This window comes from Bufo gargarizans, chromosome 2 (assembly GCF_014858855.1).
Source record: "Bufo gargarizans isolate SCDJY-AF-19 chromosome 2, ASM1485885v1, whole genome shotgun sequence".
Classification (NCBI taxonomy): Eukaryota; Metazoa; Chordata; class Amphibia; order Anura; family Bufonidae; genus Bufo; species Bufo gargarizans.
Window position 1 is genome coordinate 211,258,159 of NC_058081.1, and position 14,706 is coordinate 211,272,864.

At 44.0% G+C, this 14,706-nt stretch overlaps 1 protein-coding gene across 10 annotated transcripts in view; it reads left to right on the forward strand.

Annotated features, from left to right (window-relative positions):
* AHCYL2 (adenosylhomocysteinase like 2) overlaps positions 1–14,706 on the forward strand; it is a 93,558-nt gene that overhangs the window by 59,418 nt on the left and 19,434 nt on the right. For 2 of the 10 annotated variants that reach the window (XM_044279966.1, XM_044279974.1), the window contains exons 2-4: positions 2,903–3,014; positions 12,593–12,736; positions 13,807–13,907. In XM_044279966.1, the coding sequence (XP_044135901.1) occupies positions 2,903–3,014; positions 12,593–12,736; positions 13,807–13,907 (357 nt within the window). Of the gene's footprint in view, positions 1–886; positions 1,025–2,902; positions 3,015–12,592; positions 12,737–13,806; positions 13,908–14,706 lie in introns of those variants that run through there. The other 8 variants (XM_044279968.1, XM_044279975.1, XM_044279970.1 and 5 more) reach the window with 7 other exon arrangements.

The window sequence follows — 14,706 nt, forward strand, 5'->3', positions numbered from 1 at the left end:
ATTGATAATTAGGCAGTTGGTGACCAGGGTTGGACTGGGGTTCTTTGGGCCAACAAGAGGAGAATGATTGTGTTCTTTGGGCCCCAGGAATAAAGTCTAATAGTTTTGATTACTAGATGTAGACCCCAGTGGAAATTTATTGTCTCCAAAGAAAACTCCAAATGTTTGTTTTTTTTCTCCTTGACTTTTGCGGCCCACAAAGGTATTAGAATCTGGGGCCACCGGAGGATCCTCTGGTACACTGGTGGGCCAATCCAACGTTGCATTGGACACCTTGTGGGCATGTAAAATTACCAAGGGTCGCTCAAGACATGGATTGCCTTTGCCGTCCAAGCGCCACCTTGGCATACTTATGCGAATCAGCTGGAGAGCCCATTCACACAGTTAGGTTTGTGATCCCTATTCTTAATGTGAATGATGACCAGAAATCCAGCTGTGTGAACATGCTTCCAAAACGGGAGATCTGTTAGCCGTGGGTTTGTTCTAGTAGAGGAGACCAAGTGACAAGCTCTTTCCAGTGCATTGTATTTGGTCATGAGAACCATTAGCACATGTTTATTTGGTAATATGACTTCTAATTGGACTATCCTAGTGTTGTAGAACAGAGTGAGGATACCCATTAGTAAAGCTGTGCCTACCTGCAGGCGTCGTACAATTAACCTAATGCAGAAGCTAATTACTGAGAGCCCATAAAGTATTGATGTCTACTTTGTCTAGGCCTTGTAAGGACCTGCCGTTAAGAGTTTGAAGGTTAATGTGTCTTGGTGTAATTGCCTATTAAACCAAACTATGTGCTATAGTGAATTCTGGAATGTCTCATTAACTTGGGGAGTGGGAGGTCCAATTTTGTCCAAACCGGGAGATAATGCAGGGTGAAACCAGAACTAGCAGGATCTGGGATATAAAACATGAACTCACTGTGCCCAGGTCTTTTACAAAGATGTCTGATTCTTGGTGGTCTCTCGGGATGCTGAATAACCGAAAGAAATACGTTGTCAATGGTGACGCCGACGACAAATCTCAGGTGAGGGCGGCGGTGAAGGCCTGCTTACTGGGTGCGTTAGTAGCCACATCCGGCATAGTTCGTTACCTGCTAGAAATGTTAGACTTTTTCCATCACCCGTACAGACTTTTCTTAATTGTTATACAATACGTATATTTGCTTGAACACGAGGACTTTTATGGAGCCAAGGCCAAGTCTACAGCTGTTTATCACCTGAACCTGGTTTATGGACTTGCTAGACCCTGAACCCTTATTGTAGCAGTTCTTTGTCTGGTTGCTTTGGATCAATCATAAGCCTTCCATATGCTTACAGCCATACCTCAGGATCTCTTCCATACACATGCACCCTCTGTGCTCAGCCAAGCATGCAAGTGTTCTTAATGGACTCATCTGAGATTTGGGAGGCCTCCTTACACTTTAGATTAGCTGATCCAGCAGGTTTCCCTGGCCTTCATCTAATGTGTACAGCCACATAGAGCTGTTTTTCTCCTTCCAGTTTTACTATAATCTAGTTGGTGGGGTAGATGTATTCAGTAAAGCTTGTTCTGTCTGAAATCCTGCTGCTATGTGCTTCAATGAAGAAGTGTTAGAGCCAAAACTGAATTACCGTAGATTTGCCACCTATTTTGACTCCACTTCTCCCGGCATCCCCCCACCCTTACAGGATGTTGTTGAAAGGTATTTTCCAACATTGAAGTTTAGGTGCATTTGGGCTCTGTTCACGTTGCGATTTGCTGCCGTTTTTATGCTCCAGGATTTTCACTTCTATTTTGGCAGAAGAATTGTAGCTATAAAATGGTCTGTAAGTGTGTATTCTGCACTCAAAATCCAGAAGTACAATGTGATGTCTGTGTAACGGGCTGCATTGACATACAATAAATTCAAGTCATTTTGTATATGTCAATTTTTTTCACATTTTAACAGTAGACTAGGTGAAATCCACTACCATCTGAAGCAATGGATCTGCTTGGGAGCTTTTGTCTAAGTGGCAGCTATATAGATCTATGACCGGTTTAAAGTGTAAATGCACCCATATTTACGGGTACAAATCCGGCATGATGGAGTGTAATAAAGTGAACGAACATGGTGAACAATTCCAGTGATGCTGAGCAGAATTACTTTATTTATTTTTTTAACCACAATTTCTGGTATCTTGAAGTTCTTATCCTCAGGATATGTCATCAATATGAGATCGGTGGTGGTCCACCTCCCGGCGCCCCCACAGATCAGCTGTTTGAAGGGGTCGCAGCACTCGCATGTCCTCTTGACTGTTTAACTGCACTACATTGTAGCGGCAGTGCAGTGTAACTGCTCGTTCCATTCATTGGGATGATAAGTCATCGGTATCATCGGACTGCACAACCCCTTAAAGGAGTTATCCGCTTTTTACTATTAATGATCTATCCTCAGGATAGCTCATCAATATTAGAGGGGTTCGACTCCTGGCATCAGCTGTTTGAAGAGAACGCAGTGCTCGTATGAGCGCTGCCTTCTCTGCTCTGTTTACCTGCTCGTCGCTGCAATTGCAGTGCTAAGCAGGTGTAATTACAAGTAGGGCGTCTCCATTCACTTCTATGGGGCGGCTCTGTAGTATTCACTTGAACAGACGGGAGCCGTCCCATAGAAGTGAATGGGGATGCCATACTTGTAATTACACTGTTAGTTGTCCTCAGCGAGCAGGTAAACAGCAGAGAAGGCAGTGATCGTACAAGAGCCGCTTTCTCTTCAAGCAGATGATCTGATATTGAATAGAAAAAAGTGGACAACCCCTTCAAGGGTCTGAGCTTTCTGAAACAACTACATTTGACCTTTTAATACATAATATAGACACTGGTTATTATTCAGCTGTGAACTGTAAAATGTTTCCATAGATTCAGCTTCTCCTTGTATTTATCGCAGCAGATCCAGTTTGCGGACCAGAAGAGAGAATTTAATAAACGCCCAACAAAGATTGGACGGCGCTCTTTGTCTCGCTCTATATCCCAATCCTCAACTGATAGTTACAGCTCTGGTAAGTGGAAAAAACTAATATTTGTTGAATTATACATTGTGGGCTGAGATCCATCTGACAAGGTAAGCCTAAAACACCGTCCACTTCCAGTGAGCACACTGTCAGGTTTACCTCTTTACTAATCTTGTGGGCCTCATATACTGATAGCTTAAAGGAATAGTCCCATCATAAGCATAATTACAGGATTTTCCATAATTATATGATTAATGGCCAGTGAAAGTTCCTTAGTAGCATGTGATTGGTGGAAACAGAAGCCCCAATAGCTCCTGTACAGGTGTCATAAACACCAGTGCAGGCCACTTAACTCCCTAGATGCTGCGGTCAACAGCGGCATCTAGGCAGTTGGAGAGACAGCACTCCCTCTGCCACTATCGACCATGGCAGCCAGGGGGTCTAATTTAGATCCTAAGGTCTGCCATACTTGTATGTCTGGAAATACGTAGAAAAAAGTCCAGCTCACTCAATCAACCTGGATCACCCGCGTGCACGGAACAGGCAGGTGAGCCTCAGTAGCATAACTTGTAAAACAAAGTTCCAGCACTCACGTTTTCTTTGGTAGCTAAAATCCTCGTCTTTATTTAGGCAGTAGAAACAATGTGCAGAACATAAACCCACTAGTGTAGAAACATTGACGCGTTTCGAACAAATATAAAGTGTAGCAGGGCACACCTGCATTTGAGGTCACACAGGAGAGTAGGGTGGATAGTTATATATATTTATTTGTGTCAATTCAATACAACAAAATAATACAACAAAATATACCTATAAAATTATTAAACAATATGCTATATAGACTTAGATTCCTCTAAAAATGGGTATCGCTAAAATATAACAACACATGTGTGATCCTATGGGAAGGATATCTCAATGGCCAAGTTCCTTACTACTGATAGTGTCCAATACACTTGGTGTAGTCAGGTTTGTATTGTCAAGAGTTATAGATTGAATGCCGTATAGTCAGAGTGCCACTCACTCCGATTTCTTTTGCCGTTAGTTGACAATGCAACTGATCGCTCTGCCTGTGTATACACTCGTTCGGCACTTTTGTTACTTACAGTTCTGTAGGTTTGTGCCGACTGTGCTGAAATTTCACGTGGCGTCCCACGTGTGATGCGTTATTCAGGCTACGGTATATCCTCCAGGAGATAAAATCAGGGATCCACGGTAATCCACGGTGATCAGTTGTAGAGGTGCAGTCTCAGTAATTTGGTAGACTTCGATTCCTGCACAGGTACTCAATCACGCAAGCAGGTCAAATTTTGCTGCGGCTGATGAGTTTTCAGTTTTTTCTACCAAGTTGTGGTTACCAATCCCGTTACTCCTGGTCGACTTGAAGCGCTTCAATACGTCCTTAGTCTCATGGAATTGGTAGGACAATTCCATGAGACTAAGGACGTATTGAAGCGCTTCAAGTCGACCAGGAGTAACGGGATTGGTAACCACAACTTGGTAGAAAAAACTGAAAACTCATCAGCCGCAGCAAAATTTGACCTGCTTGCGTGATTGAGTACCTGTGCAGGAATCGAAGTCTACCAAATTACTGAGACTGCACCTCTACAACTGATCACCGTGGATCCCTGATTTTATCTCCTGGAGGATATACCGTAGCCTGAATAACGCATCACACGTGGGACGCCACGTGAAATTTCAGCACAGTCGGCACAAACCTACAGAACTGTAAGTAACAAAAGTGCCGAACGAGTGTATACACAGGCAGAGCGATCAGTTGCATTGTCAACTAACGGCAAAAGAAATCGGAGTGAGTGGCACTCTGACTATACGGCATTCAATCTATAACTCTTGACAATACAAACCTGACTACACCAAGTGTATTGGACACTATCAGTAGTAAGGAACTTGGCCATTGAGATATCCTTCCCATAGGATCACACATGTGTTGTTATATTTTAGCGATACCCATTTTTAGAGGAATCTAAGTCTATATAGCATATTGTTTAATAATTTTATAGGTATATTTTGTTGTATTATTTTGTTGTATTGAATTGACACAAATAAATATATATAACTATCCACCCTACTCTCCTGTGTGACCTCAAATGCAGGTGTGCCCTGCTACACTTTATATTTACCAAATCCTTTTGAAGATTGGGTGTAATCTTCTCGCAGGTGCACCCACTCCATTTTTTGCCTAGGAGGTGAGCCTTCTCTAAGCTTTTTCTCAATTTAAGCGTTTCGAACAAAGTTCTTATTCTTAACTGTTAATAATAAGAACTTCGTTCGAAATGCGTCAATGTTGCTACACTAGTGGGTGCATGTCCTGTACATTGTTTACTGCCTGAATACAGATGAGGATTTTAGCTACCAAAGAAAACGTTAGTGCTGGAACTTTGTTTGACAACTTATACTTGTATGTCTGTTAGACTGTGCCAAGTAGATTGCCTGTACAGTGATGGGCTATAATGCTTTGATATACAATGTATTCCAGTGCATTATAAAAACAATGTTCCCTACTTAGTAAAAAAAAAAAGTCAAAGCTTATTTAAAAAATAAAATAAAAAATATTCTATTTAAAGTAGTAAAAACCACACATGCACATACATCTGATACCACACCATGCTTCCCAGAACCTACATAATGAAAATGTTATTTAACCTGCCCTGTGAATGATGTAAAAAAAAAAGGGCACACACAAAAAAATATGGATTTTTTTTTTTTATTCACCCCCATCCCCAGAAAATAATAAATGTGATTCACTCACATGTACCCAAAAATGGTACCAGTGGAAACCACATCTCACTCCACAGAAAATAAGCCATACAGGGCTGCATCAACGCAAAAAGTTCTGGCTCTTGGAATGCGGCACGAGTACAAGGCATGCTATTGTGCAAAAGTAGTCAAAAAAAAAAAAAAAAAAGGCGTGTGCATATTAGTATTGCTATATTCATACTGACCCATAGTATAGCAGTAACGCGCTACTTGTGCCGCGCAGTGGGCGTTGCACAGTGGACATCATAAGTTTAAAATGCCAAAAACAATGGCAGAATTGCTTTCCTTTTTAACCCAAAAAAAGGTAATAAAAGTTAGGCTACTTTCACATTAGCGTTCCGTCACAGGGGCTCTATACTGGAAAAGAACTGATCAGTTTTATCCCCATGCATTCTGAATGGAGAGCAATCCGTTCAGGATGTCTTCAGTTTAGTCATTTTGACTGATCAGGCAAAAGAAAACCGTAGCATGCTACGGTTTTATCTCCAGCGAAAAAAACGGAAGACTTGCCTGAATGCCGGATCCGGCATTTTTTTCCATAGGAATCTATTGGTGACGGATTCGGCATTCAAAATACCAGAATGCCGGATCCGTCCTTCCGGTCTGCGCATGCGCAGACCTTTTAAAAATGAGAAAAAAGTAAATACCGGATCCATTTTGCCTGATGACACCGGAAAACCGGATCCGGTATTGCAATGCATTTTTCTGACTGATCAGAAAAATGCCTGATCAGTCAGAAAAAATGCCATCCGTTTGCATACAGTTTGCCTGATCAGACAGGCAGGTCAGGCAATGGAACTGCCTGCCGGAATCAAACAATGCAAGTGTGAAAGTACCCTTAAGTTGTATGTACCCCCAAAATGTCCTTCCTACAGCTACAGAAAAGTTACAATGTTAAGCCAGAAAAAAAAAAAAAAAAACGGGGACCCAGTGCTTTATTGCGTACTCCTTGGCTGAAAATACTCAAAATGCTAATGGAAGTATTTTTTACTCTGCCAGAAAAAATGTAGTGTGTCCTTTTGAGTGGGAATCTGAACAGTGGTCACAAACCCTGGTTCCACTTCTCGGACCTCACTTACTGCATCGGGCATATACAGTTATGTGCTCATGCCGTAATTAAGGTGGGAATACCCCTTTAAGCTAGCAAGCACTATAATGTGTGCGTTTTAACTGCTATAATAGTCTCGGTACACAGTTACGATTATAACGGGCAGACCAGGGATCGTAGGATTGCTCTGGGTCTCCAGGTTGAAGGTGCGTTGAAGACAGCGCATAGGGCTGTTTTATTGGTAGAAGGAGATGGCAGCACTGCTGTGTATGGCCTGCATCCAGAAAAAATGGGCCGTTTCTCTCCTAAAGCTGGGTCTACATTTTTTTGTAATCCATGCTTAGTCTCTGGACAAACAGAAATGTAGGAATGTCCCCCTCACGTTTAACACCAGACAGAATTGAAGTGAAGGGCTTTCTAACATGATGCTGGTCACAAGATCTGCCTTTTTTATTCCTTCTGACCGAAATCCACTTCTAACTGGTTGATCTTTTCTGACCTGGCCTTTCTCTCTTCATTCCCATGCAGATATTCAGTCAATGTCATTCCTTTTATTAAGCACAGATTTCTAGGGCTTTAGGTCAACGTGGGAATCTAGCCCAGAAAATGCCAGGCTCCTGTCTCACAGGGATTTGCAGGTCGGCCTGTGCTGCTAGGCAGAGCCCTGCTGAGGACTGGCCTTCAGGGAAATATTTCTGTGCACGCCCTAATCCCCGGTCACGCAACTTAATCTGCTGCTCAGAGACTTGAATCGACCTCGTTTGGTTTCATACTTGGTGCAGTATGGTAGTCTAATTGAAAAGGCAATTTTCCTAATTTTATTTTTCTGATGAGCATTTCTACAGACACATGCAATTATGGCTTTTCTTTTTTATTACATACCTCCTTTTTTTATGCCATGCTATATTTGACTAAATCAGTGATGAAGGAATGGAGCCTCCAACACAGGTGTGAACGAAGTCTAGTTCTCTGAAATGGTGGGATGACCCCTGAGTGTGACCACCGGGATCTAGGGCGATGAAATATTTTGGAGCTGTGCTCACCTTCTGGCACAATGGACCACCACAACATGTAGTTGTAGTAGTTGAGTAGCTGCTCGTTCCTCTCTCAATCCACATTACAATAACGCCCTAGACGGGTTTCATGCATATTGTTTTGAGGTGTGTGGGTGGCATTTTTGGGCCAGAGAACTATGGCAAGATGTACCTGTAAAGTCTACGACAGAGTATTGATGAGAAGTCTGCATACGTTTATTTTTTAGGGTACTTTCACACTTGCACTTTTCTTCTCCGGCATAGAGTTCCGTCCTAGGGGCTCAATACCTGAAAAGAACTGATCAGTTTTATCCCCATGCATTCTGAATGGAGAGAAATCCGTTCAGGATGTCTTCAGTTCAGTCCACTGAAAGGCGTTTTGGACGGAGGAAATATCCGTCCAAAATTCCAGATCAATTGCCGGAACGCCGGATCCTGCATTCATTTACATTGAAATGTATTAGTGCCAATCCAGCATTAAAAATAATATAAAAAAATGTCGGATCCATCCTTCCAGTCTGCGCATGCGCAGACCAGTAAAAGTTTGAAAAAACTGATCCATTCTTGCAATGCATTTGGGAGACTGATTCGGATCCATCTACAAATGCTGTCCGTTTGCATGCAGATTGCCGGATCCGGCAGGCAGTTTCGGCGATGGAACTGCCTGCTGGATCTCTCTGCCGCAAGTGTGAAAGTAGCCTTAGGCCCCTTTCACACGGGCGAGTTTTCCGTGCGGGTGCGATGCGTGAGGTGAACGCACTGCACCCGCACTGAATCCTGACCCATTCATTTCTATGGGGCTGTGCACACGAGCGGTGATTTTCACGCATCACTTGTGCGTTGCGTGAAAATCGCAGCATGCTCCTCTTTGTGCGTTTTTCACGTAACGCAGGCCCTATAGAAATGAATGGGGTTGCGTGAAAATCGCATGCATCCGCAAGCAAGTGCGGATGCGGTGCGATTTTCACGCATGGGTTCTAGGTGACAGTCTATTCACTGTATTATTTTCCCTTATAACATGGTTATAAGGGAAAATAATAGCATTCTGAATACAGAATGCATAGTATAATAGTGCTGGAAGGGTTAAAAATAATAAAAAAAGTTAACTCACCTTCTCCTCTAGTTCGCTTAGATGCCGGTCTGTTCTTTAGCTGTGGGCTAAATGACCTGAGGTGACGTCAGATCACATGCTCCATCACCATGGTCCATCACCATGGTGATGGAGCATGTGATCTGACGTCATCAAAGGTCCTTCAGCCCTCAGCTAAAGAACAGACCGGGATCTACGCGAACAAGAGGAGAAGGTGAGTTAACTTTTTTTTTATTATTTTTAACCCTTCCAGCACTATTATACTAAGCATTCTGTATTCAGAATGCTATTATTTTCCCTTATAACCATGTTATAAGGGAAAATAATACAATCTTCAGAACATCAATCCCAAGCCCGAACTTCTGTGAAGAAGTTCGGGTCTGGGTACCAAACATGCGCGATTTATTTCACGCGAGTGCAAAACGCATGACAATGTTTTGCACTCGCGCGGAAAAATCGCGCATTTTCCCGCAACGCACCCGCCTCTTATCCGGGCAAAAAACATGACGCCCGTGTGAAAGAGGCCTTAGACTTTTTTTGTGGTCGGGGTTGTGTGTTTTTTCTTCCTTCCTTTTTTTTTTTTTTTTCTTTTTTTTTTTTCTTCAAAAGCAGTTGGCAACCTTCAGCACTTCAGCTGAAACTACAGTTCCCAGCATGCTCCATTCGTTTCTGAGCAAAGCAAATATGCATGCTGGGAGTTGTAGTTTCACAACAGCCAGAGGTTGCCTACCCCTGCTCTAGGATATGCTATAGATGTCAGATTGAGGAGAGTCCCAAATTTCTATTCATTCCTAGAGTCCTGGCTCAAGTGACCCCACTCTTGCCCAGGGGCCACTTAATATGGTGGATCCGGTGATCTCTATAATGGGGACACCCCTTTGCTCGGTTTTCCTTCCTTTTGAGGGATATCTGGCTTTCACTGTGTTGAAGACTCATAACTGGGGCTCCACGATTAGTTTGCAGTTTCCCAGGGAGCTTTCCACTTTGGATTGCTGCTTTGAGACTCTTAACTAAAGCTTTTTTTTTTTTTGGAGCTGGTTTCCCCAAGATCAGCTGTTTTGTTTAATTCATTTCTCTGGGCATTCCATACAAAGGCAATAAAACAAGTAATTGCCCTGTGTGAACAGACCCGTAAAGAGATCCGGTTAGCTCTCCTGTTTGTTTGATCAAATACTCATATTTCCTATAAAAATATGGAAATAAGAGATCACAGGTCAGCTAAAAAAAAGTTAGAAGCCAGGTGGAGCAGCATCATCATAAAGCCCCCATAGTGCCCCCCCCCCCCCCAAACTTCTCCATAGAGCCACCCAATAATGCATGCCAGTACATAGGGCCCCCATAGTGCTCCTTCCCCTCTTCTCCATAGTGCCCCCCATAATGTGCCAGTATATAGGGTCCCCATAGTGCTTCTCCATAGTGCCCCCCATGTTGTGCCAGTATATAGTGCCTCCCCTATTCATAGTGCCCCCCCATATTGTGCCAGTATATAGGGCCCCATAGTGCTTACCCTCTTCTCCATAGTGCCCCCCATATTGTGCCAGTATATGGGGCCCCCACCCCCCTTTTTGCCACAGTATACTATAAATAATAAAAACAAGAAACTCATATACTTGCCTTATGCTGCTGTCAGTGATGCAATGCAGGCCTTTTCCGGCCTGTGTCCCGCACTGTACGGCTCAGGCGGCGCGATGACGTCATCTCGCCGCCTGTAGCCTATCAGAGGAACAGGCAAGGGAGACGCCTCTCCCCTGCTCCTCCGCACCAATCATCTGTATCACTGTCCTGAGGGCGGCGATACAGATGAATATGGAGATGAGCGCTTCCACAATAGAAGCGCTCATCTCCACTCCTGCCTCCGGACAGAACGGGCCCCCCTCCGGCGCTCCGCACCCGTCGCCCGTGCACCTTTGAAAACTGGCTGACAAGTACCCAAGTGCCAGGACCAAATTCCTGATCGCTATGGCGACCTGGTGCCTGGGATTTGTTGAGCCCTGACATAGATAATGGTTCAGATTCATTTAGCGATAAAATGGCATGTATGCCTTCATTCTACTATATTACATAATGTGCAAGTGTCTAGATGGTCTACCTGCACACAAGAGAACCTTAGGTAGATGCTGGATATTGTCACATAAGAAACTAGTGCACGATTTAATATTCAAATACAGTTTTAGGAAAATAAGGTCTTTGGTCTTTTATTTTTTGGGGTTTAAAGACCTGATTACTTTTTCCTACACATCACGTACCTTTTTATTTTATGACGCATAAATTTTAATGTAAAAGTCATGAATATTTTGTAGTTTTATCACCATATAATGATACATGTTCATTCCCAGTAATGATTTGGGAGTGGACATGGATTCCTTAGGCCGAATGCACACGGCCGTGTTCCACGGCTGTGAGCGGTCCGTGGTGACGCGGGCTGGATTCCTGCTGAGAGCAGGAGCGCACAGCGTCATTGGTTGCTATGACGCCGTGCGCTTCCTGCTGCCGCCGCAGTACAGTAATACACTGGTATGATCTATACCACAATATCCGATATATACCCCAACTAGGGGATGATTACTTATACAAGTAATTAGCATAAGCCTATGGCATGCCACCGTAACATATAACCTACATAGAAAATTCCAGACTGCTTATAATGAATCAAAACTTTATTACAAAAATCACATATTGTTAACAGACATGATTAAGGGCTCTTTCACATCTGCGTTATTGTCTTCCGGCATAGTTCAGTCGTCGGGGCTCTATGCCGGAAGAATCCTGATCAGGATTATCCTAATGCATTCTGAATGGACAGTCCGTCCTTCAGGATGCATCAGGATGTCTTCCGTTCCGGAACGGAACGTTTTTTGGCCGCAGCAAATAGCGCAGCATGCTGCGCTTTTTGCTCCGGCCAAAAATCCGGAACACTTGCCGCAAGGCCGGAATGAATGCCCATTGAAAGGCATCCGGATCCGGCCTTAAGCTAAAGGTCGTTTCGGCGCATTGCCGGATGCGACGTTTAGCTTTTTCTGAATGGTTACCATGGCTGCCGGGACGCTAAAGTCCTGGCAGCCATGGTAAAGTGTAGTGGGGAGCGGTATACTTACCATCCGTGCGGCTCCCGGGGCGCTCCAGAGTGACGTCGGGGCGCCCCAAGCGCATGGATGACGTGAGCGCATGGATCACATGATCCATGCGCATGGGGCGCTCTGACGTCACTCTGGAGCGCCCCGGGTGCCGCGCGGACTGTAAGTATACCGCTCCCCGCTCCTACTATGGCAACCAGGACTTTAATAGCGTCCTGGGTGCCATAGTAACACTGTAAGCATTTTGAAGACGGATCCGTCTTCAAATGCTTTCAGTACTCTTGCGTTTTTCCGGATCCGGCGTGTAATTCCGGCAAGTGGAGTACACGCCGGATCCGGAAAACGCAAGTGTGAAAGAGGCCTAAAAGATAATGGTGCAGGAGATTACTGTATTACTGTACTGCGGCGGCAGCAGGAAGTGCACGGTGTCATAGAAACCAATGACGCCGTGCGCTCCTGCTCTCAGCAGGAATCCAGGCCGGCATACCACGGACCGCTCACGGTCGTGTGTATTGATTAGTAGAGGTATTAGCCAATCAATAGAGTTGGACTATGTTGTTCAGATATCTCTGAACAGACATCACGATTATATCCTCTTTCACTAGCTGCTTCCTACACAGACAGCTCAGATGATGAGACCTCTCCGCGGGACAAACAGCAGAAGAACTCCAAGGGCAGCAGCGATTTCTGTGTCAAAAACATCAAGCAAGCTGAATTTGGCCGTCGGGAGATTGAAATTGCTGAGCAAGGTAAGGATGTTGGTCTGGAAATTGTCCTGACATTGCTTTTTAAAGGGGTATCCCATGATTAATGTAAAAAATGAAAATCTGACATCATATAGTACATGACAACCTCTTTCTAATAAAGCTAGAACCAGCCCTGTACCTCACATGGATCCAGAGATCTCCTCATTCATTGCTCTGCTGGATTTATATCAAGCTGACAGCTCAAGGGGAGTGTCTTCTGCTGCAGCTGGTGGCAGTTGAAAGATTGAACTGAGCATGTGTGTCCACTTCAGTTGGGTGGACACAGAAATTAGAAAAACAGCAGCTGGCACCTTACAGATTTAATTGCATAACTCAGTGGCTAATCAAAACTTATCAAAAAGTATCAAAGTGCTGGTTTGAAAAATGCTGACTATTTTTTGTGGGACTCCCCCTTTAAAGTAACACAGAGTATAGAAAATAAGAACAGATTTAGGAGACTGCTGCGATTCCCAACGCCAAAACACTGATATATCTGGACGTCTGGGTGCATCCAATTTTTTCCCCCCTCCCTGACCCATTCATTTGAATGAATCCCGGAAGGATGGTACATTCTGCATGAATGTGGCTAAAAGCTATGATCCTGCAGTCTGGGAAGCACACGGACAGAAAGTGGCCCAAAGTGGACTGCCACCACTTTCTCATAATGTCCTCCTCCAGTTCTAGCCTTTGTAACATTCAGTCCAAACTGTGAAAAGTATTGGAAGCTTGCTCAGAGAGCCGTGCAGGCCCATACGTCACACGTCTACGGAGTATATTGCATGGACTTTATACTGTATAACATCCCCACCAGGAGGCTCCAGCTCAGAAGATGTGTAGATCCCGTTAGCAGAACTTCTCATGTCACAGGTAGTCAGTAGTTCTCTGTGCTAGGATTCATTGGGAAATATTTAGCCATTATGTGTCTGCCCCATAGACATTGAATAGCGTGGCTGGTCTGTTCAAAATCTCCTCCACATGACAAGGAGTGGGGGGCCTGGGGTAGGCAATGAATGTCCATTATGATGCAACCCCCCAATCTTGCTCACATCACGATTTCTTTTTTGGTCATGCAGAGATGCCTGCATTGATGGCTTTGCGCAAGAGAGCACAAGGAGAAAAACCATTGGCTGGAGCCAAGATTGTTGGCTGTACGCACATAACTGCGCAAACTGCGGTGAGTTGGGGCCTGGAGATTTGTTATTTTCTAATGGAATAAACTCTTGTCAAGTACATTTACTCTGGTCTGTCTCTGAAATAGAGAAGTTCACATCCTTTAGTGAAATATTATCCCCCAAAAAAAAAATATATTCTATTTTTCAATTACTGAAAAAAAAATTGATTACACATTTTAAGACCAAGTTCACGCGAGTCTAATAAGGACAAACCTTTTATTCGGGGAACAGACCTATGGTAGGATGTGCAGCTGTGATTCAGGTGCAGGGGTCTCCTGTATTTAAAGGGGATTCTCTTGGCTTTTAATATTGATGACCTATCCTTGGGATAGGTCTTCAATATCCAATCGGCAGGGGTCCGACACCCTCACGGATCAGCTGTATGAAGAGAAGGTGCGCACAGTCTCCCTTCTCAATTCTGCTAATGTCTATGGTGAGCAGGAAGAGAGAAGGGAGACGTCACACGCGCTGGGCACACCTTCCCCTCATACAGCTGATGGGTGGGGGTGCCGGGTGTCAGACCCACGCCAATCTGATATTAATGGTCATCAATATTAAAAGCCTGGAGGAGCCATTTAAAGTGTATTAGTAAGTCTGTAACTTGTCCAGTATTGGAGTTGGCAAAAAAGACAAACCTGGTTTACATTGTAGGTGTTTGTGATTTGGAACATGATTTCTGAGTAAAAAGAGTGAGTAAATCCTGACTGAGTTCTTATTACCACACTACTGTATGGAAGACTTCACAAAAACTGATGTAAAATGAGCATAGCGGAGGCTCCGAATTAAGGATCCAGTATTTTT